Source organism: Gigantopelta aegis, chromosome 3 (assembly GCF_016097555.1).
Source record: "Gigantopelta aegis isolate Gae_Host chromosome 3, Gae_host_genome, whole genome shotgun sequence".
In the NCBI taxonomy this organism is placed as follows: Eukaryota; Metazoa; Mollusca; class Gastropoda; order Neomphalida; family Peltospiridae; genus Gigantopelta; species Gigantopelta aegis.
In genome coordinates this window covers 72,842,907-72,866,164 of record NC_054701.1, presented here as the reverse complement: position 1 = coordinate 72,866,164, position 23,258 = coordinate 72,842,907, and the positions used below count along the sequence as shown (strand labels likewise).

The 23,258-nt window shown below is 38.0% G+C and overlaps 1 protein-coding gene across 4 annotated transcripts in view; it reads left to right on the top strand.

Moving 5' to 3' along the window:
* Positions 1–23,258, top strand: part of LOC121369046 (5-aminolevulinate synthase, erythroid-specific, mitochondrial-like) — a 79,015-nt gene that overhangs the window by 47,911 nt on the left and 7,846 nt on the right. For 3 of the 4 annotated variants that reach the window (XM_041493863.1, XM_041493862.1, XM_041493861.1), the window contains exons 3-9: positions 8,881–9,052; positions 10,693–10,797; positions 18,500–18,679; positions 19,220–19,439; positions 20,006–20,190; positions 21,154–21,333; positions 21,967–22,131. In XM_041493863.1, the coding sequence (XP_041349797.1) occupies positions 8,890–9,052; positions 10,693–10,797; positions 18,500–18,679; positions 19,220–19,439; positions 20,006–20,190; positions 21,154–21,333; positions 21,967–22,131 (1,198 nt within the window). In that variant the 5' untranslated portion in view covers positions 8,881–8,889. Of the gene's footprint in view, positions 1–8,880; positions 9,053–10,692; positions 10,798–15,316; positions 15,558–18,499; positions 18,680–19,219; positions 19,440–20,005; positions 20,191–21,153; positions 21,334–21,966; positions 22,132–23,258 lie in introns of those variants that run through there. The other variant, XM_041493864.1, reaches the window with a different exon arrangement.

Genomic DNA, 23,258 nt, shown 5'->3' with positions numbered 1-23,258 from the left:
TTGGGACATGCAATGACCTTATATTCACAAAGCATGAACCGGTAGGAAACATAAAATCGGAGTTATAACCCATTTGTACCCTTTTGCGTTTCTTTTTTTGAAGAGTATATACAGAGGTGAAAATATTTTGAAAATCCTGATTTGTTAATCACCTGGGCTGTGTTTTCACTATCAGTGTATATGATTAACAGAGGTAAAAATGTTTTGGAAATCCAGATTTGTTAATCATCTGGGCAGTGTTTTCGGCTTTTCCACAGTTTGTCAAAACACTTCCATATTTTCCATTCAAAATTTACGTTATGGTTTAGACTGATACTTTGCATGCATTTTGAATGGGGACCACTATTTCATATCATTGAACAACCCCTAAAATTATCTGAATTATGTAAATTTGATCCATTTCAAGGTCTAAGGTATGCATCATTGCCTATCAGATTGCACCCAAATATGAAATAACTTCTAATCCTACATGTATATGTATATATTATGAAGGGGTCAAAGATGACCTTGCATACAGAGGTCAACAGCAAAAATGATTTTCTTAATTAATCCACTTGAAAAAATCACAGAAACCCCTATTTCAAGACTCGCACTCTAGATTTACTGGCCTCAGTGGCATCGTGGTTAGGCCATCGGTCAACAGGCTGGTAGGTACTGGGTTCGGATCCCAGTCGAGGCATGGGATTTTTAATCCAGATACCGATTCCAAACCCTGAGTGAGTGCTCCGCAAGGCTCAATGGGTAGGTGTAAACCACTTGCACCGACCAGTGATTCATAACTGGTTCAACAAAGGCCATGGTTTGTGCTATCCTGCCTGTGGGAAGCACAAATAAAAGATCCCTTGCTTTAATTGTTAACCTTGTTCAGGTTGAATTTATTTCAGTTTTGACGTGGGTTTTTTTTTAAACAAATAAAAGGAACATCTTACTTTTAAAATATATTTGTGATGTATGTAATTTGTATACACGTACATGTATTTGTTCAGGGGTGGGAATTCTCCTCAGATCAGCTGTTTTCCTCTCATGGAACATTGCATTTCCTCGCATTTTAATCGTCTTTTCCTCCAAAATGTATCAGATGGCACAGATTTTAACCTAGGATTTCAAGAATTTCCAGACCCCTCAAGATTTCCTCTTTTTTTTTTACAGTTCACCAGTTCCCACCCCTGATTTGTTAAAACCACTCATTTTCCGGAAGACAAATATTGTCCACTACAATGCATGTGATAGATGATTTTTTTTGCCAAAATGTAGACTAGTTGTGATGATACTCGGCTGACCTTTTATTGTATAGAAAAACATACATTATAATCCTAATTTGACAGTTAGGAACTGGTTGTTATATGTACGGACAGCCATAAATTTGTGTCGACAGCTGACTAATTAGAATGTCATGTATTTCCGACACCTAAATTTGTGCCTTCAGCTTCTTTCTGTTAGATAATCCATTAACTTTGGGCTTCACTTTAATTTACATGTACATATTATGTTTGATTGTTTAAATTACTGCCTTAAGTTATTGCAGATGATATATTTTAATGTACACATTTGTATGCATGCTATTCATTAGTTGTGTAATTATACATATGTAGTTCATGATATTTTTGCAACTAAAATCTGTCCTAGACTAGTATCATATTTCAAAAACAAAGTGGCACCACAATTAAATTATATGAGACACAAATTTATTAAATTTGCCATTGTGTAATTTTTGGTATCAAAAACCTTGAGGAAATGTTTGGGGTTTGTGTTTTTTTTTGTGTGTTTTGTTGTTGTTTGTTTGTTTGTTTGTTTGTTTGTTTGTTGTTGTTGTTTAACACATTTCTAGTTTAACCGTATACGGTATGTTTATCAGTGAAGACATTAAAACATATTTCTTGTGTGTGACTATTTCTTTTTGTCACTATCATGAAAACATTAACCTGACTCATGCAGGTCATGTAAGTATACATGTACACGTACACCATAAACATGTGATTGTGACTCAACGCATACATTTGGTCATGGTACACGGATACCCGGATACGCGGTTCCAGTTATTTACTTTAAGGGTGACCAACCACATTTTTGTTGTAATCCTGCTATATAGATTTGTAACAAAGATATTTGTTCCTAGGGCATGTGATGTTTAGACACACAAATTTAATGTCATGTAGCTACTAACATTATAAACATCATACATTGAATCATTCATGTGTTACTGGTGAACAATACACATGTACATTATATATATATATATATATATATATATATATAATCTGTATATATATTTTTTTTGGTGTGTGTGTACAAAAAAGAGTGTGACTTGATACATTTTTCAAGCAGTTGTTTACCACTCCACTAAGGTGATGTGAAAGTGAATTTGTTGAATATATTATTTTGTAATGAATTTGTCACAAGGTATATTGGCCAAATTGTTTACAATTAATTTGCTTTGTTTTGTTGTTATTTTATTAAACCGATACATTTGTTTTGTCAGTGGCAGGACTTAACCCAGTGGTAAAGTGCTCGCTTGATGCGCGGTCGGTCTGGGATCGATCCCCGTCCCATGAAGTGTCAACAGCGGGTTTCCTCCCTCAGTTTCTGTGTGGTCCTTAACCATATGTCTGATGCCATATGACCGTAAATATAACGTGTTGAGTGCGTCATTAAATAAAACATTTCTTTTTTTGTTATGTTTAAATTTGAAAAATCATCATATAACAGAATTAATTCAATTACTAACATTAGTAAAAATGTGTATATTATCCACTGATATGATAATAAATAATAATTGCTACATCTATCTTTTTCATTTAGTTGTCATTTTGTTATGGGTATATACTAGTAGTTTACGGTACATGTATAACGCTTACATTTCAAAGCAGATGTTAATAAGTAATTTTGGCAGGAACCTGCAATCTTGACATGGCACACTGGCTTATTAAGCAGAGGGGTCTAAGTCCCCCTCCCCCACTTTGTAGCAGCAGCGATGATTTTTATATATTTATACATGTATTTATATATATATATATATATATGTGTGTGTGTGTGCGTGCCCCCCCCCCCACCCCGTGCCCCCCCACATACACACTTTTTGGCACCTTCCTACGCCTGTGTGACATCTTTAAATGTAGACATAATGTAATTTATCATATAATATCTTCCATTTTCAGTGCAATCAAAGTATGTGATATTTTTCAGATCCCATACTTTAAGAATTTGATAACTTTGCAAATTAGATGTAAATTAGTCGAGGTCTCGGCACTAGGTTTATTGACATTTAAGCAAACATATTTGGGTGATACTCCATGATTGACGTATGCATTCATAGTCATCAAATAAAAACATTTCAATGGCAATTTGACACTGAAAGCTGTCCAGCGTTCAGAAAACAAAAAACATTAGGCATAACTTTATTTTGATGTAAGGACATCCAAAATGTCGTCATTAGAGTTTGACGTCATTTCCATTCAAAAATACACCGCGCCACATATTCGTACGTCATTTGAATATCTAGTAATGGCGGACTGGAATTAAAGTTGCGTGTACAGTTTACAAAAACATGTATTAAGCTTGAGCTTATATGATAAAGTGATTATTACCCTCGTGTATTTCGGTATCGTCAATATCATATATTAGGAATAAAAATAATGTATTATGCTCGCCAAAGGCTCGCATAATACAATTTTTATTCCTAATATATGATATTGACGATACCGAAAAACACTCTGGTAATAACCTCTATATGTGTACATATCTAATCAGCTGCATTTATCATAAATTAATATAATATTATTAAATATATATTTCTGTTTAGGAAAGTTACACTTAACTAGTGCATAAATATCTTCTCCCTTTTTTTTTCTTCTTTCATAATTTAAATTAAAAAATATATACATGTATATCTTTAAATTTAAATTAAAAAATATATACATATATATCTTTAATCTTAATCAGTATTTGGTGTTTTTCTATTCATTAAAGGGACATTCCCGAGTTTGCTGCAATTTTTAGGATGTTATCGACTAACAGAGACTTTTTAACGATTGTAATTACGTATTAGATAGATTTTTCTGCATAAAATATTAGTGGATGTATATTAAACGTGTTTCTGATTATTCTAATATTTGTACTAGGTTAAATTTCATTTTATTTACTAAAATATTATTTTTTTCGATGTACATCCCGTTTGGACTTTTTACAGATATTAAGATGACCAGAAACACATTGAATTCACTGATATTCTAAACAACAAAATATATTTAATATGTAAGTTTAATCATAGAAATATTGTATTAGTCGGAAACATCTTACAATGCAGAAAACTCAAGAATGTCCCTTTAAGTAAATAAGGAAATTATCAAAATATTTCCTCCATGGTTTGATAATATATTGGTTATTAGTAGTAGTAACTTACTACACAGGTAAATAAAGCCATAAACCTTGAGAAGATGTATTGTTACAAAGATTATGCCATGTCACGATGTGATGTATATATATGTTGTGACTGACAGATCATGTTGGGTGTAGAATATACCTGTATATATAACATGTCATTATCTGGGCATTCAGTACACAATAGTGCAAACCTCAGTCATTTTTCTTTGGAATGGAGGTAGTGTCGGATTCTTATAATGTGTCAACTTTGATGTATTGCTAAAAAAAGTAGAACGTGTGTTCTAAAACCATTGAAAATTAGTCTGCCACCTGTGTATACATGAATCTGTACGGTAAATTGATATAGGGTTTATGTGATTGTTTGTATATAGCAGCAAAAACATTGTTTTGCAAATTAGATTATGTTAAATTGCAACATTTTTTTTATGCATGCATTTTCTGCATGGGTTGCTAAATTACTTACACCCGGTACATGTATTAGTTTCTTAGAAAATGTTAACATTATCAGGAAAGGGAATTGATATGGTGTAATGGAACCTAGAGGTACAACATTCAACCCATTCCTGTGATGACACACTATTGTTCCTACTATAGATTATTTTTCAAGAATCTGCAGCTGTGAACAATACAGTTTGAACCTTTTTTGTGTGTTCATGTTGGTGATTTAAACCCACAACTGACAGACCTTGTCCATATGGTAAATTGATCCAGTGTTTCAGCCCTCAGGGCTCAGCCTTTTAAACCTAACAAGTGATAGAATAGTATTCTGATGGAATACAATGAATATTGTTGAATACTAAATAGGACATTATAGGTGAACACTTTTAGCAGGTGTACACAGGCATCTATCCAGATGTTCTGTGGGTCCAAGGGCGGGACGTAGCCCAGTGGTAAAGCACTCGCTTGATGCACGGTCGGTTTAGGATCTATCCCCGCTGGTTGGCCCATAGGGCTATTTCTCATTCCAGGCAGTGCACCATGACTGGTATATCAAAGGCCGTGGTATGTGCTATCCTGTCTGTGAGATGGTTTGCACACACTTGAAAAGGCCCTAAATTTGATGGCCCTAAAAAGCCCTATATTTTACGGACAAGTTCACAAAAGACCCTAAATTGGGCCATATAAGCCCTGAAATTGATAGACATTTTTCTTCTTCGGGTAACATTAAATAAATTGCCAAAAATACATCGATATCTACTTTCATTTGTTGATCTCTGTGCTCACTCAAACGTTGGTGTGTAAACAATGCCAAAATAATACCAATGATTCATTCGTAACAGATTGTCAATGTTCGGTATTGTTTGTAGAAGGACATGGGATCCTTGTAAAAAGTCCTGGATAAATCTCTGGGACATGTATCATGGTGCTTAATGCCAACCAGGGGCCAGGACGTAGCTCAGTGGTACAGCGCTCGCTTCATGCTTGGTCGGTCTAGGATCAATCCCCGTCAGTGGACCCATGCATTAGGCTATTTCTCGTTCTAGCCAGTGCTCCATAACTGGTGTAACAAAGGCCGTGGTATGTACTGTCCTGTCTGTGGGATAGTGCATATCTGTAGTTAGGGTTATTAGTTTTGTAAATATTCCTTGTCCTTTTAACCATTAAAAAAACATTTAAAATTGCAGTCACATTTAAACATTTAATAAAAAATGGATTAAGTTGGAGAAAACACTTTAAACTGTGGATTTGTGGAAAATAATTAACTTGCCTCTATACATGGCTAATTATTTTTCACGAATCCACACATTCTTGTAGATTCTCCACTACATATTCTTGGCTAGAGCATTAAGTAAGTTAACTTCCAACCAATTGTTTTATATTCAGGGACAAGGTTACACAGTAAATAAACTCCACATGTATGGTATATATATATATATATCATTCTCTGTATCCCATATACAGTATTATGATTGTGGTTATTTATACAATTTGTATGTATACATGTACGGTATGTAAATGTCTTACTGGCTACTTGATTGTTTAGTTGGAAATAAAATAATTTTTCTGTTTTACCACTAGGATTATATTTATACATGTATTATACATGTATTTATATTCTCTCTTTCTCTCTCTCTCTCTCTATCTCTATCTCTATCTCTATCTCTATCTCTATCTCTATCTCTATCTCTCTCTCTCTCTCTCTCTCTCTCTCTCTCTCTCTCTCTCTGTCTCTCTCTCTGAGGGTCCATAAATAAAAATAAAACCGATCATAAGTAACCCAATTAGGTGGTTATGGATTTGAAATCTTGAAATTGGACACTGAATGTCATGTACTTTCACAAATTTCAAACAGCAGTTTTCTTGCTATAATTATTTTTTAAATTATTAAAATGTATTTATTAATTTTGAAGATTTTTACCCATCAGTACTCTGGCAGAAAACCCTGATAGTGTCAGAATTAACAAATGTTTGACAACCAATTAATTAATCAATATACTGTAGTGGTATAAACAAAACAAACTTTTTCTTTTTCTTTTTTTTATCTTATTATAATGAAATGTATAAATACCACCAGAGCTTTAGATCTCAATCATTTGGGCACAATGAGGACGTTTGTCTTTTTTGAGCGCAGGAAAGTCGTTTTAGTTCAGTACTGTCATCAACAGCTGCTAGAGAGGTGTTAGTATTCAGAAATGTATTTCAAGTTATTTTAATGTAATTAAACTTAATATTTCAGTGCTTTTGAGGTGCAATATTTTGAGGTCAGCATGTTTGTACTTAATCTGGACGTGATTAATTTTGGGCATATGTATTTTGGGTACATTCATCACCTCGACTTTGAGGCAATCTACACAATAGCCGATGTATTTTTTGTGCTGGGCTGTCGTTAAACCATTCATTCATTCATTCATTCATTCATTCATTCATTCATTCATTCATTCATTCATTCATTCATTCATTCATTCATTCATCCATCCATCCATCCATCCATCCATTCATTCATTTATTCATACAATCTAAAGCCCTGATACAGCACATATTTGTTGGAGACAAACATCCCAGTATAAAACTTGACAAAACACTGGGTGATAACACCTGTTGTTTCTTAATTTCAATATAATGAATACATAGGTAAACATGTAACAGAATGGACTAATAATGTGATATAGATGAATACATAGGTAAACATGTAACAGAATGGACTAATAATGTGATATAGATGAATATGTTATGTCTGTAGCAATAAGTATTACAGTTTCTGTTATTCAGTACTGGTAATTGTTTTGTGAAGAGCTTGTTCTCAATATAATAATAATGAAAGTAATTTATATGAGACTGATATTGAAATTACTGTTGTGATTGAAGTGACTGAGAAAACAAGTTTTTAATAATCAGCATTCAGCTTATTGGTATTCCTGATTGGTTTGTAATGAAACTGCAACGTTCCACGTTAACTATCGTTCTTTTGATGATTCTCGCAAGGAAAGAAGATGTTTCGTGTTTGTGTTTAACAATTTATTATTGGAAAATTTGAGTTGGGGAAACAATTCAATTGCACTTTAAAAAGTTTGTTTTGTTTAATATTAACACTAGATATTGCACATGAGATATTGCCTGAATGCACTGCAGTTATACATTTTTACCAGCCCCAGTGGCATCATGGTTAAGCCAATCAGACATAAGGCTGATAGGTACTGGGTTCGCAGCCCGGTACCGGCTCCCACCTAGAGTGAGTTTTAACGACTCAATGGGTAGGTGTAAAACCACTACACCCTCTTCTCTCTCACTAAACACTAACAATTAACAACTAACCCACCTAATAGCTGAGGTGTGTGCCCAGTACAACATGCTTCAACCTCAATTGGATATTTGTCCTGAAGTAATTATTGCCAATTTTTATATATGAACCCAAGTGATAATAGTTGGATTTGAAAGCGTTGAAAGATTACGACTGGTCAATTCATTAAGGAGCAGCGTTCATCCCATCTTTCTCCATGGTACTGGTAGTTACAGAAACATTTAATGGTGTTCTGGTTGACTGATAATAACTGTAACCAGTATACAGGAATTTTTTTTATTACACAGTTACCTCCAGTGGTGTCGTTAAACAAAACAAACTTTTACACAGTTACCCGAAAGCAAAATCTCTAGATACAATTTTCAAGTAATGAAGAATCAGGAAATTTGAGAAAGTCAGGAAATGTGTGACTGTTCATGAATATCACTTGCAATATTTTTGTCTTTGATTTGCAATGGATCATGATTATTGTTGAGGAATTTATGAAAGTAACGAATAGTGGTCAAATTCATGATTATCAATGAACTGAAAATCTCTATATTTTTTTTTTCAAACAGCGAAGAATCAGGGAATTTGAAAAAGTCATCAAATTGTCAGGAAATTCATGACTTCGTGAATATCACTTTAAATATTTTTGTCTGATTTATAGTGCGTCACGATTATTCTTGAGAAATTGGTGGAAGTTGTTTTGATAGTTAGGGGGCAAACTCATGACTATTAATGATAATTAAGTAAAAATCTTTGTTGTCTTTGCCTTGCAGTGGATCAAGATGAATACCTTGGCTTGTCCGTTCCTGACCAAGCTGCCAGTGGGCAGTCTGCGCCAGTTTGCGCCGCAGCTGCTCAGCTATGGTGCCAGTCACTGCCCAATAATGGCACATGCGGCCCAGTACTTTTCTGTTGCTCCAACATCTGACAAAAAGGAACAGGAAGGTAATATTTTTTATCCTGCAATCACTTTATTCATTGGTAAGATATGATGACCAGATAAATCTCTGTATTTTTGGTCACTGACCCAAAATGTAGGTCACGTGACATAAGCTTGACTCGACTTTAGTATTTCAGACTAGATTTTCAATAAACATACTTTTTAAATCATTTGTTTTAGTATAGTAAATACAAATAACTTTTAATTTTGAGATAACAATATTAAACTTGTATATTTATTTATGAATTAAGAGTTAAGAAATGCTGTTTCAATGTGACAGAATGTAGCTAGCGTCTTACAAAGAATGACGTCATGTATCTTGTATGACGTCATACTGCAAAAACCTTGCTAGATTTATGATACTCGATTTGCGTACACAAAATGGATTAAAAAATGATTTTCCGACTATTCCTGTAGGATTGCAGGATAAAAGAAACAGTTGGTTACTGTCTTAAGATATTGGCTTTATCCTGCTCAGGTCGAATGGCGAATGCAACGAGGCTCTAACCTTCGCAGCATAAAGCCGATATCTTAAGACAGTAACCAGTTATTCCTTATATCCACTACAATGTTTAAGGTGTTAGAATTTAAATAAAACAAACTGGTGTCAGTGTTGGACAAATCCACTAGCCCTTGGTCCTGGCTAGTGACATTTTAGGTTTTGGCGAGTGGTAGTTGTCAAATGTATTACTATAATATAAAGGGCACTAGCCAAAGCTTCTGTTAGGGCTAGTGACTTTCTCGAACATTTGTTGAACACTGCTGATACAGCATTTCATTTCTAAAATTTGACTTGATGCCCATGGCTTTAACTGAGAATTTTTGTGTCGTTTTACAAAATGAAAGAGGGAATTTTCATCTTATTAAACCAAGTTAGACTTTCAAAGAGTAATAATATACATACATGTAATTTTATTTCTTCTAATTAATATATCTATTTTGTGTTATGAAATGTTATGGGTGAGGAAAGGGGTGGTTGTCAAGTGTTACGTATCAATTTCAAAATAGATCTGTATATGATAATAATAAACAAAACAAATATCTACTTTCATATTGGGAATGTTTTAGTCCAAAATTGGGAATAAAAAATGACATCTACTTTTGTTAATGGTGGGGAATGATGCAAATTATCAGTCTAGAAACATGGGTAATAAAACCCTGTGATATTTAGAGAGTTACTCTTTATGGGGGATGTGAGGGAACAGGTGCGAGAGGGAAATTAAAGAGACAGTTTAAATATATTTTAAAAATAAGTTAAGAAAATATTGTTTTACTTTAGATTTCACTCGGTAATGTTTATAAGTACTTTTAATGAGTAGGTTGTTTTCTTATAGTGGTCATAGGCATATGTTATGTAAGGGGTGGAAGTACATGTATTGACCTGTGGGTAAATATTTTCATAATGGAAATCAGCAAAACAGATTCAATGAACTGGCGAAACAGAAGCTTGCTTAATATCCTGTATATGTTTGAATGCTAACAAAAATGTGAATATCATTTCTACATACACCTAAAATAAAGTGAAAATATAATTTTTATTGTAAAAATATTACTTTTCACCAAATATCACTTTTATGGTTTCTGTAGATGTATATATTTTCATAGCTGTGTATAATAACAAAATGAATTGACTGTATTATTGCAGCTATTGCCTCGGTGTCCAAGTGTCCGTTCCTGGCCAAAGAGGCGGTGGCTACTCCGGCCGTCAGTTCTGAGGTCCAACAAGACGCCATCAGTGTTCCAACATCGGGTAGGTCAGCACGATGATCGTAGACATCACACGCCACTAGTGGCTTTCTTAAAGGGTAACTTTATTATTACGAGATATCCCTACTGTCCAACAAGACGCCATCAGTGTTCCAACATCGGGTAGGTCAGCACGATGATCGTAGACATCACACGCCACTAGTGGCTTTCTTAAAGGGTAACTTTATTATTACGAGATATCCCTACTGTCCAACAAGACTCCATCAGTGTTCCAACATCGGGTAGGTCAGCACGATGATCGTAGACATCACACGCCACTAGTGGCTTTCTTAGAGGGTAACTTTATTATTACGAGATATCCCTACTGTCCAACAAGACTCCATCAGTGTTCCAACATCGGGTAGGTCAGCACGATGATCGTAGACATCACACGCCACTAGTGGCTTTCTTAAAGGGTAACTTTATTATTACGAGATATCCCTACTGTCCAACAAGACTCCATCAGTGTTCCAACATCGGGTAGGTCAGCACGATGATCGTAGACATCACACGCCACTAGTGGCTTTCTTAAAGGGTAACTTTATTATTACGAGATATCCCTACTGTCCAACAAGACGCCATCAGTGTTCCAACATCGGGTAGGTCAGCACGATGATCGTAGACATCACACGCCACTAGTGGCTTTCTTAAAGGGTAACTTTATTATTACGAGATATCCCTACTGTCCAACAAGACGCCATCAGTGTTCCAACATCGGGTAGGTCAGCACGATGATCGTAGACATCACACGCCACTAGTGGCTTTCTTAAAGGGTAACTTTATTATTAGGAGATATCCCTACTGTCCAACAAGACGCCATCAGTGTTCCAACATCGGGTAGGTCAGCACGATGATCGTAGACATCACACGCCACTAGTGGCTTTCTTAAAGGGTAACTTTATTATTAGGAGATATCCCTACTGTCCAACAAGACGCCATCAGTGTTCCAACATCGGGTAGGTCAGCACGATGATCGTAGACATCACACGCCACTAGTGGCTTTCTTAAAGGGTAACTTTATTATTACGAGATATCCCTACTGTCCAACAAGACGCCATCAGTGTTCCAACATCGGGTAGGTCAGCACGATGATCGTAGACATCACACGCCACTAGTGGCTTTCTTAAAGGGTAACTTTATTATTACGAGATATCCCTACTGTCCAACAAGACTCCATCAGTGTTCCAACATCGGGTAGGTCAGCACGATGATCGTAGACATCACACGCCACTAGTGGCTTTCTTAGAGGGTAACTTTATTATTACGAGATATCCCTACTGTCCAACAAGACTCCATCAGTGTTCCAACATCGGGTAGGTCAGCACGATGATCGTAGACATCACACGCCACTAGTGGCTTTCTTAAAGGGTAACTTTATTATTACGAGATATCCCTACTGTCCAACAAGACTCCATCAGTGTTCCAACATCGGGTAGGTCAGCACGATGATCGTAGACATCACACGCAACTAGTGGCTTTCTTAAAGGGTAACTTTATTATTACGAGATATCCCTACTGTCCAACAAGACTCCATCAGTGTTCCAACATCGGGTAGGTCAGCACGATGATCGTAGACATCACACGCCACTAGTGGCTTTCTTAAAGGGTAACTTTATTATTACGAGATATCCCTACTGTCCAACAAGACGCCATCAGTGTTCCAACATCGGGTAGGTCAGCACGATGATCGTAGACATCACACGCCACTAGTGGCTTTCTTAAAGGGTAACTTTATTATTACGAGATATCCCTACTGTCCAACAAGACGCCATCAGTGTTCCAACATCGGGTAGGTCAGCACGATGATCGTAGACATCACACGCCACTAGTGGCTTTCTTAAAGGGTAACTTTATTATTAGGAGATATCCCTACTGTCCAACAAGACGCCATCAGTGTTCCAACATCGGGTAGGTCAGCACGATGATCGTAGACATCACACGCCACTAGTGGCTTTCTTAAAGGGTAACTTTATTATTAGGAGATATCCCTACTGTCCAACAAGACGCCATCAGTGTTCCAACATCGGGTAGGTCAGCACGATGATCGTAGACATCACACGCCACTAGTGGCTTTCTTAAAGGGTAACTTTATTATTACGAGATATCCCTACTGTCCAACAAGACGCCATCAGTGTTCCAACATCGGGTAGGTCAGCACGATGATCGTAGACATCACACGCCACTAGTGGCTTTCTTAAAGGGTAACTTTATTATTACGAGATATCCCTACTGTCCAACAAGACTCCATCAGTGTTCCAACATCGGGTAGGTCAGCACGATGATCGTAGACATCACACGCCACTAGTGGCTTTCTTAGAGGGTAACTTTATTATTACGAGATATCCCTACTGTCCAACAAGACTCCATCAGTGTTCCAACATCGGGTAGGTCAGCACGATGATCGTAGACATCACACGCCACTAGTGGCTTTCTTAAAGGGTAACTTTATTATTACGAGATATCCCTACTGTCCAACAAGACTCCATCAGTGTTCCAACATCGGGTAGGTCAGCACGATGATCGTAGACATCACACGCCACTAGTGGCTTTCTTAAAGGGTAACTTTATTATTACGAGATATCCCTACTGTCCAACAAGACTCCATCAGTGTTCCAACATCGGGTAGGTCAGCACGATGATCGTAGACATCACACGCCACTAGTGGCTTTCTTAAAGGGTAACTTTATTATTACGAGATATCCCTACTGTCCAACAAGACGCCATCAGTGTTCCAACATCGGGTAGGTCAGCACGATGATCGTAGACATCACACGCCACTAGTGGCTTTCTTAAAGGGTAACTTTATTATTACGAGATATCCCTACTGTCCAACAAGACGCCATCAGTGTTCCAACATCGGGTAGGTCAGCACGATGATCGTAGACATCACACGCCACTAGTGGCTTTCTTAAAGGGTAACTTTATTATTAGGAGATATCCCTACTGTCCAACAAGACGCCATCAGTGTTCCAACATCGGGTAGGTCAGCACGATGATCGTAGACATCACACGCCACTAGTGGCTTTCTTAAAGGGTAACTTTATTATTAGGAGATATCCCTACTGTCCAACAAGACGCCATCAGTGTTCCAACATCGGGTAGGTCAGCACGATGATCGTAGACATCACACGCCACTAGTGGCTTTCTTAAAGGGTAACTTTATTATTACGAGATATCCCTACTGTCCAACAAGACGCCATCAGTGTTCCAACATCGGGTAGGTCAGCACGATGATCGTAGACATCACACGCCACTAGTGGCTTTCTTAAAGGGTAACTTTATTATTACGAGATATCCCTACTGTCCAACAAGACTCCATCAGTGTTCCAACATCGGGTAGGTCAGCACGATGATCGTAGACATCACACGCCACTAGTGGCTTTCTTAGAGGGTAACTTTATTATTACGAGATATCCCTACTGTCCAACAAGACTCCATCAGTGTTCCAACATCGGGTAGGTCAGCACGATGATCGTAGACATCACACGCCACTAGTGGCTTTCTTAAAGGGTAACTTTATTATTACGAGATATCCCTACTGTCCAACAAGACTCCATCAGTGTTCCAACATCGGGTAGGTCAGCACGATGATCGTAGACATCACACGCCACTAGTGGCTTTCTTAAAGGGTAACTTTATTATTACGAGATATCCCTACTGTCCAACAAGACTCCATCAGTGTTCCAACATCGGGTAGGTCAGCACGATGATCGTAGACATCACACGCCACTAGTGGCTTTCTTAAAGGGTAACTTTATTATTACGAGATATCCCTACTGTCCAACAAGACGCCATCAGTGTTCCAACATCGGGTAGGTCAGCACGATGATCGTAGACATCACACGCCACTAGTGGCTTTCTTAAAGGGTAACTTTATTATTAGGAGATATCCCTACTGTCCAACAAGACGCCATCAGTGTTCCAACATCGGGTAGGTCAGCACGATGATCGTAGACATCACACGCCACTAGTGGCTTTCTTAAAGGGTAACTTTATTATTAGGAGATATCCCTACTGTCCAACAAGACGCCATCAGTGTTCCAACATCGGGTAGGTCAGCACGATGATCGTAGACATCACACGCCACTAGTGGCTTTCTTAAAGGGTAACTTTATTATTACGAGATATCCCTACTGTCCAACAAGACTCCATCAGTGTTCCAACATCGGGTAGGTCAGCACGATGATCGTAGACATCACACGCCACTAGTGGCTTTCTTAAAGGGTAACTTTATTATTACGAGATATCCCTACTGTCCAACAAGACGCCATCAGTGTTCCAACATCGGGTAGGTCAGCACGATGATCGTAGACATCACACGCCACTAGTGGCTTTCTTAAAGGGTAACTTTATTATTACGAGATATCCCTACTGTCCAACAAGACGCCATCAGTGTTCCAACATCGGGTAGGTCAGAACGATGATCGTAGACATCACACGCCTCTAGTGGCTTTCTTAAAGGGTAACTTTATTATTACGAGATATCCCTACTGTCCAACAAGACGCCATCAGTGTTCCAACATCGGGTAGGTCAGCACGATGATCGTAGACATCACACGCCACTAGTGGCTTTCTTAAAGGGTAACTTTATTATTACGAGATATCCCTACTGTCCAACAAGACGCCATCAGTGTTCCAACATCGGGTAGGTCAGCACGATGATCGTAGACATCACACGCCACTAGTGGCTTTCTTAAAGGGTAACTTTATTATTACGAGATATCCCTACTGTCCAACAAGACGCCATCAGTGTTCCAACATCGGGTAGGTCAGCACGATGATCGTAGACATCACACGCCACTAGTGGCTTTCTTAAAGGGTAACTTTATTATTACGAGATATCCCTACTGTCCAACAAGACTCCATCAGTGTTCCAACATCGGGTAGGTCAGAACGATGATCGTAGACATCACACGCCACTAGTGGCTTTCTTAAAGGGTAACTTTATTATTACGAGATATCCCTACTGTCCAACAAGACGCCATCAGTGTTCCAACATTGGGTAGGTCAGCACGATGATCGTAGACATCACACGCCACTAGTGGCTTTCTTAAAGGGTAACTTTATTATTACGAGATATCCCTACTGTCCAACAAGACTCCATCAGTGTTCCAACATCGGGTAGGTCAGCACGATGATCGTAGACATCACACGCCACTAGTGGCTTTCTTAAAGGGTAACTTTATTATTACGAGATATCCCTACTGTCCAACAAGACTCCATCAGTGTTCCAACATCGGGTAGGTCAGAACGATGATCGTAGACATCACACGCCACTAGTGGCTTTCTTAAAGGGTAACTTTATTATTACGAGATATCCCTACTGTCCAACAAGACTCCATCAGTGTTCCAACATCGGGTAGGTCAGCACGATGATCGTAGACATCACACGCCACTAGTGGCTTTCTTAAAGGGTAACTTTATTATTACGAGATATCCCTACTGTCCAACAAGACTCCATCAGTGTTCCAACATCGGGTAGGTCAGCACGATGATCGTAGACATCACACGCCACTAGTGGCTTTCTTAAAGGGTAACTTTATTATTACGAGATATCCCTACTGTCCAACAAGACTCCATCAGTGTTCCAACATCGGGTAGGTCAGAGCAGTGATCATAGATTATTCCATTTAACACACGCCACTAGTGGCTTTCTTAAAAGGTAACTTTATAATTAGGGGATAACTCTACTGTGTTTTTGAGTTGCAAACGTTAATTGGTGGTTTTATTGTCACAAATATAATTTTATTGGCAACATGTTAAAAAATGTATGGTTCGACAAGTCCACTAGCCCTTGGTCCCAGCTAGTGATTTTTTGGTCTGGGCTAGTGGGAATTATCAGCTGAATTACTATAATATACTACTCAAAAGAATTTAAGGGTCAAAAATTTATAACCAAATAAGTTTCAGAGTGTATTACATTGATGATGTAAACTACACCAAAAATTTAATTTATTGTTCCATATTTACAAAAAACCACAAATAAACGTCACTGTATACAAGAAAGTTTACATGACATGCTGTCAAAGTTGAAGGTTGTCAAACATGGATTTTACACATTAGAACATTCGTTTAATAGTGTGTGAATCCACCCCTGGCGCAAATACACTCGACACATCGTTGCCTCATGCTGTTGATCAGACCTCTGAAGAACTCTTGGGGAATGGCCTGCCACTCTGCCATAAGAAGTTGACCCAGATCATGAAGGTTGGCCGGAGGGGCATGGTTATCCCGAACTCTCCTGCCTAATTCGCCCCAGGCGTGCTCTATTGGGGCCAAGTCAGGCAAATATGCTGGCCAATCCATCCTGGCGATACCTTGTTGTCTGAGAAAGTCCGTTACCACCCTGGCGCGGTGGGGTCTGGCATTGTCATCCTGCAGAGCTGCCCCGCCGCCAATCTGCTGAAGGCCTGGGAGAACCAACGGCCGGATAATCTCATTCAGATAGCGGATTCCATTCAGATTGCCATCCACCACATAGAGGGGGGTCCTGTGGTGGATAGAGATGCCGCCCCACACCATGACGCTGCCACCACCAAACTGATGACGTTGTCTAACGTTAACGTCAGCGAAGCGCTCCCCAGGACGTCTTTGACACGAACCCGACCGTCGTTGAACTGGAGACTAAACCTGGACTCACCAGTGAACATCACTCAACCCCACTGAACACGTTGCCACCGCAGATGAAGCGTGCACCAGTGACGTCTGGTCGTTCTGTGACGTGGTAGGAGTGGTGGTCGAACAGCCTGGCAACGGCAGCGTAGATTATTGGCTCTCAGACGATTGCGTATGGTTTGATCAGACACTCGAGTTCCAGTCGCAGTCAGCAGATTGTCACGTAATTGGCGTGCAGTGGTTGTGCGTTGATGTAGAGCCATATTGGTGATGTAGCGGTCCTCTCTATTTGTAGTGCTTCGGGGTCTTCCCGAACGTGGACGATTTCGAACAGAATTTGTTGCTTGGTACCGTTGCCACAGTCGGCCAACGACACTCTGACTGACACCAAGTCTCAGAGCAACATTTCTTTGCATATTGCCATCCTGAAGCCAAGCAATAGCCCTTCCTCGATCTTCGATAGTCAGTTGACGTCGTACCATTGTCGAATTTGGAGTGTGCACCGTACACGAACGCAAGCTCCAATTATACGGAAATTCAGCATTGGGAACATGGCATACACGTGCAAAGCGTGTAAATGAAGCGCTTTGTGAAAAAGCAAGTTATGGGCACTTAGCAGACCTTTCGCTTTCGCCCTAATTTACGTGCAAATGTAAGCATGTTTTCGCCATTAGAACTAGTCGACAGTGTCAATAACAGTGGATTTTAATTCATTTATGGGTTGCTTAGACCCACTTTCGTCAAAATGGAACAATACCATGCGTGACATTATGGTCTAGCTAATATAATTGACATTCAGAAAATAATGTCGAACATATCGTCTGACCCTTAAATTCTTTTGAGTAGTATACATAGGGCACTAGCCAAAGCTTCTGTAAGGGCTAGTGACTTTCTCAAACATTTCTTAAACACTACAGTTAAATATGATTTTTACAGTGAAAATATAACTTTTTACCAAATATCACTTTTATGTATCATGTGATTTTTTAATAAAAAAATTTAAAGGTACTACAAAAGGTCTGGAAATATATATAAATATTGAAACATGCTTAGATATATAATACATGTGTACTTCTTTTTTTCCCCCTCAGTCTACACTGTTGAGCCTGTTGCCGAGACAACCACTCTTACTGAAACAACCATGTCACCAACAATGGAAGTGACTGAAAACGTGGAGTCTAAGAAAACCACCGGTGGGTTCATGTCTGGTCTGAACTTCGAATCGGCCTTCAAGTCCTTCAAGAAGGGAAGTGGTGGACCCCCCACCGGAGGTGAGGTCATCAGATCCTAATCTAGAAGAGAAACAGTAGAAAAGATTACTTTGCTCTTTTAGGAAGAAAGGGGAGAATTTTAATAAAATTAACAAAATAGACAAAGCAAACATTTACCAGTGCATTTCATAAAGTTTCATCACATTCTGTTTTCATTTGTAAAGGTTCTAAATTATTGATTCATGTAATATTTTGATATCAAATACTAATGCTTCCGGTAATATTAAATACCAAATATCAAATACTAGTAACTAGTAACAAGTAACTGATAATTAATATAATTAATGTGCTATTGTTATGTTAAAATGAAAGTAATAATTAGGATTTTTTTGCATTTTTTCCTACTCACTGCTCACACAATTCTGGTTTTACATAATACATTTTTTTGTTCACCTAGGAATTTTGTGGTTGTTGCTGTTACTCAGTTCTGTCTAGATGTGTACATAGCTTAAGTACATGTACATTAAGTGAAATAGATGTAATTCTGCAGAATTCTTGTTCTAATATTTGTGGGTGGGTTTTTTTTAATGTGTTTTACAGATCCACCGAAGCCGTTCTTCAACTACGACCGGTTTTTCTCGCACCAGGTGGAGAAGAAGAAAAAAGATCATACGTACCGTGTCTTCAAGAAGGTCATGAGGAATGCGTCAACGTTTCCGTTCGCCAAGGAGCACACCGGAGGAGCAAAAGACATTACCGTCTGGTGTAGTAATGACTACATGGGCATGAGCTGGCATCCGGAGGTCAAACAAGCTGTCGGGTAACCAGCAGTTTATTTTATTTCTCATTGTGTTATATTTATTGGGGGGGGGGGGGGGGGGGGGGGGGGGGGGGGGGGGGGGGGGGGGGGGGGGGTAAAGTATTAGTCCGAGACTGTCAAAACCCATGTTAATTGGTGTACTGGCTAAGATGATACCAATATACTCTTTGTGTTTAAAGTTAAATAGAGTAGCAGTGGGTTGGAATAGTCACTTGTGGATGTTTTGGGTTGTTTTGTTTTTTTGTTGGAGGTGAATGGATCATGTCCTATCCTGTTTGTGGGAAAATACACATAAAACTTTTTGGGGGTGTCATTTTGGTAATTAAATCGAAAAGTCATGATTGTGGTAGTTTTCAACATAGCGAGAAAGATCATTTCATTTACACGCTGCTTGTGCAAGTCTCGTTTTGCACATCCCTTTTTTCATTTCGCACATTAAATTTAGAACATAGTCATGACATATAATGCAAAAATCAAATGGGTTACCGCTACCTGAATTTTGGATTGCCAGTCACCAATGTGAAGTTAAAATATTATTACCTCGGCATTTTTTGTTTTCTTCACAGGAAAGCTCTAGACAGGCATGGCGCGGGTGCAGGCGGAACCAGGAATATATCGGGAAATTCGCCACTGCACGAGCAGCTGGAGGCGGAGCTTGCGAGGCTGCACCAGAAGGAGGCTGGTTTGGTGTTCACGTCCTGCTATGTCGCCAATGACACGACGCTCTACACTCTACTAAAGAAACTACCAGGTTAATACTTGTTCCGATCAAAACTATGTCTGACTTGAGAACCAAACAAAGATTGCAACATCTATGTACAATCAATCATTACTGGTCAACGAACAAGCGGGACGTAGCCCAGATGTGAGGCACTCACTTGATGCGCGGTCAGTCATGGATTAATCCCCATCAGTGGGCACACTGGGCTATTTCTCGTTCCAGCCAGTGCAGTTTATTGGTATATCAAAGGCTGTGGTATTTGCTATCCTGTCTGTGGGATGGTACATATAAAAGATCCTTTGCTACTAATGGAAAAATGTGGCAGGTTTCCTCTCTAAGACTATACGTTAAAATAACCAAAGTTAGACATCCAATAGCCGATGATTAATTAATAAATGTTCTCTAGTGGTGTCGTTAATACAAACTTTTACTGTTCAAAAATTCTAAGAATAATTGAAGATTTCTATCGAAACATTTTCATTTTGAAAATAATTCCTGCTTCCATACTATAAGAGTACCAGATGGCTAAACTTATTTTTCTTTTTATAGTATAAATTGACATGTCTTAAGCAGCCACCTGTCTTAAGAGGTCACTCGCCTTGGTTATTGCTTAATACAGGTTTCTTTTAAAAATAATTTTCTTTCCCCCACAGGTGGCAAGGCATAGCCCAGTGGTAAAGCGCTCGCTTGATGCGCGGTTGGTTTGGCATCGATCCCCGTCAGATCCCCATTGCGCTATTTCTTGCTCCAGCTAGTGCACCACAACTGGTACATCAAAGGCCGTGGTATGTGCTATCCTGTCTATGGGATGGTGCATATAAAAGATCCCTTGCTGCTAATCGAAGAGAGTAGCTCATGAAGTGGCGACAGCGGGTTTCCTTCCACAATATCTATGTGGTCCTTAACCATATGTTTGATGCCATATAACCGTAAATAAAATGTGTTGAGTGCATTGTTAAATAAAACATTTCCTTCTTCTTTTTTCCCCCACAGGTGCCCATATTTTCTCTGATGCCGGTAACCATGCGTCCATGATCCAGGGTATTCTGAACAGTGGTGTGCCGAAGCACATTTTCCGCCATAACGATTCGGACCATCTAGAACAACTACTCAAGGAGGTGGATGTCTCAGTGCCAAAAATTGTGGCTTTTGAAACTGTGCATTCGATGGACGGTAGGAGCCAAATTCATTCATTTGTCTTGTGTTGACGAAATCAAAAAGATAGATATGAGTATTACTTTTTCGACTGCATTGTTTGCATTTAGCACCAATTTTAAGTTTTGGGATTTACTTCCATTTTGTACAAACTATGAGTTCTAGATCAATGAAACTTGATTTATAGTTACATCTGTGTATGTGCATCATAATTCAAGATCAATGAAACTTGATTTATAGTTACATCTTTGTATGTTCATCATAATTCAAGATCAATGAAACTTGATTTATAGTTACATCTTTGTATGTGCATCATAATTCAAGATCAATGAAACTTGATTTATAGTTACATCTGTGTATGTTCATCATAATTCATATCAATTTTCTTTCCTTTTTAAATCTATGGATGCACCTCTGGGCTCGAATTAGCAACTGCTTGGTCTCAAATGTGACCACAATTTCACATCTGGTTATAAATAAATTGCTTTATTAATTAACAACATATTATGCTACAATGATTTACTCATCTTTTTTTTACTAATCACACAGGCAATATGGTTCATAACCAAAAGCACTTTCTTCTAACATGACATCGCTTTTAGTAATGATATTAAATCTAAATTTTAGCCTTTTTTGGGTTTTTTTTACCAGGTTCCATCAGTCCACTAAATGAAATGTGTGATATTGCCAAGAAGTATGGAGCGCTGACGTTTGTTGATGAGGTGCATGCGGTCGGTCTCTATGGCGACCACGGTGCTGGTGTGGGAGAACGTGATGGCTGCATGCACAAGATTGACATGATCTCAGGAACTCTGGGTAAATTAGCCATCTCTTCATTTATTTTTTAAAATAAAATTGTTTTTCATATTATTCAAAATTTTAAATATACCATCATTTATCTTTATATTTTGGTGGTTTTGGTTATGCTACTTGGGCCCATTTCACTAAACATTGTAAGTTTAGATATCGTAAACAGTTATACCGGCTGTGCGTTTACACACGTTTGTCATCTATTTCATGCAGAGAATTACATCATTACGGAAGCTGGAGTATTTTAAAGACAAAAGAAAATGAAATATGTGTTTTTCAAACTATATTTGTTAAACTATGATAGTAATAAGAATTGTGGTTTAGTCGTAGATTTACATTTACGTGCGAAACTAGGCTTCCGATGTTTTGTGAAATTGGGCCCTGGTGGTTTACTTGTAGACTGCCCAATCGTTAGATGTTTTAACATTTAATTATTAAAGAGATTGTCCTGAGTCAGCTGCCATGGTAATATGTTTCCTACTAATAAAACCCATTAAACAATTACAATTACGTATTGAATACATTTTCTTAATGAGAACATAGTGTTTTTATATTTTCATCAAAACCCATTAAACAATTAAAATTATGTGTTGAATACGTTTTCTTAATGAGAAAATACCATTTTTATAATTTCATCAAAACCCATTAAACAATTAAAATTGTGTTGAATACGTTTTCTTAATGAGAACATAGTGTTTTTATATTTTCATCCTAATTTTTGTTCTGACCTAAATGGGATTTTACTTAATAATTTTGTAAATTTGAAAATAATATATTTTTGGCAGTAAAATGAAGTTTGAGTAATGACAAACATTAGAATGACCAGAAATACATTGGATACACAGAAACTGATATTCTAAACAAAACATTGTGATTAATATTAAATATCAGTTTTTGAAAGGCTCTGTTAGAAATATACTAACAATGGCAATAAACTGAAGACCGTGTTTGATTTTTTCTTTTCTTTTTAAAGTAACAGTCAACATAGAGATACTTATAATGGGTTTTGACTTTATGCGTACCAGTATGTCAGTTTTTTCTGTTTTCATTTACCTTCCAAGTATTGACGATGAGCAGGGTTTAAGCTGTCGTATGCCAAATTGCCATATGCAAATTCAAGTTGGATTTAGCAA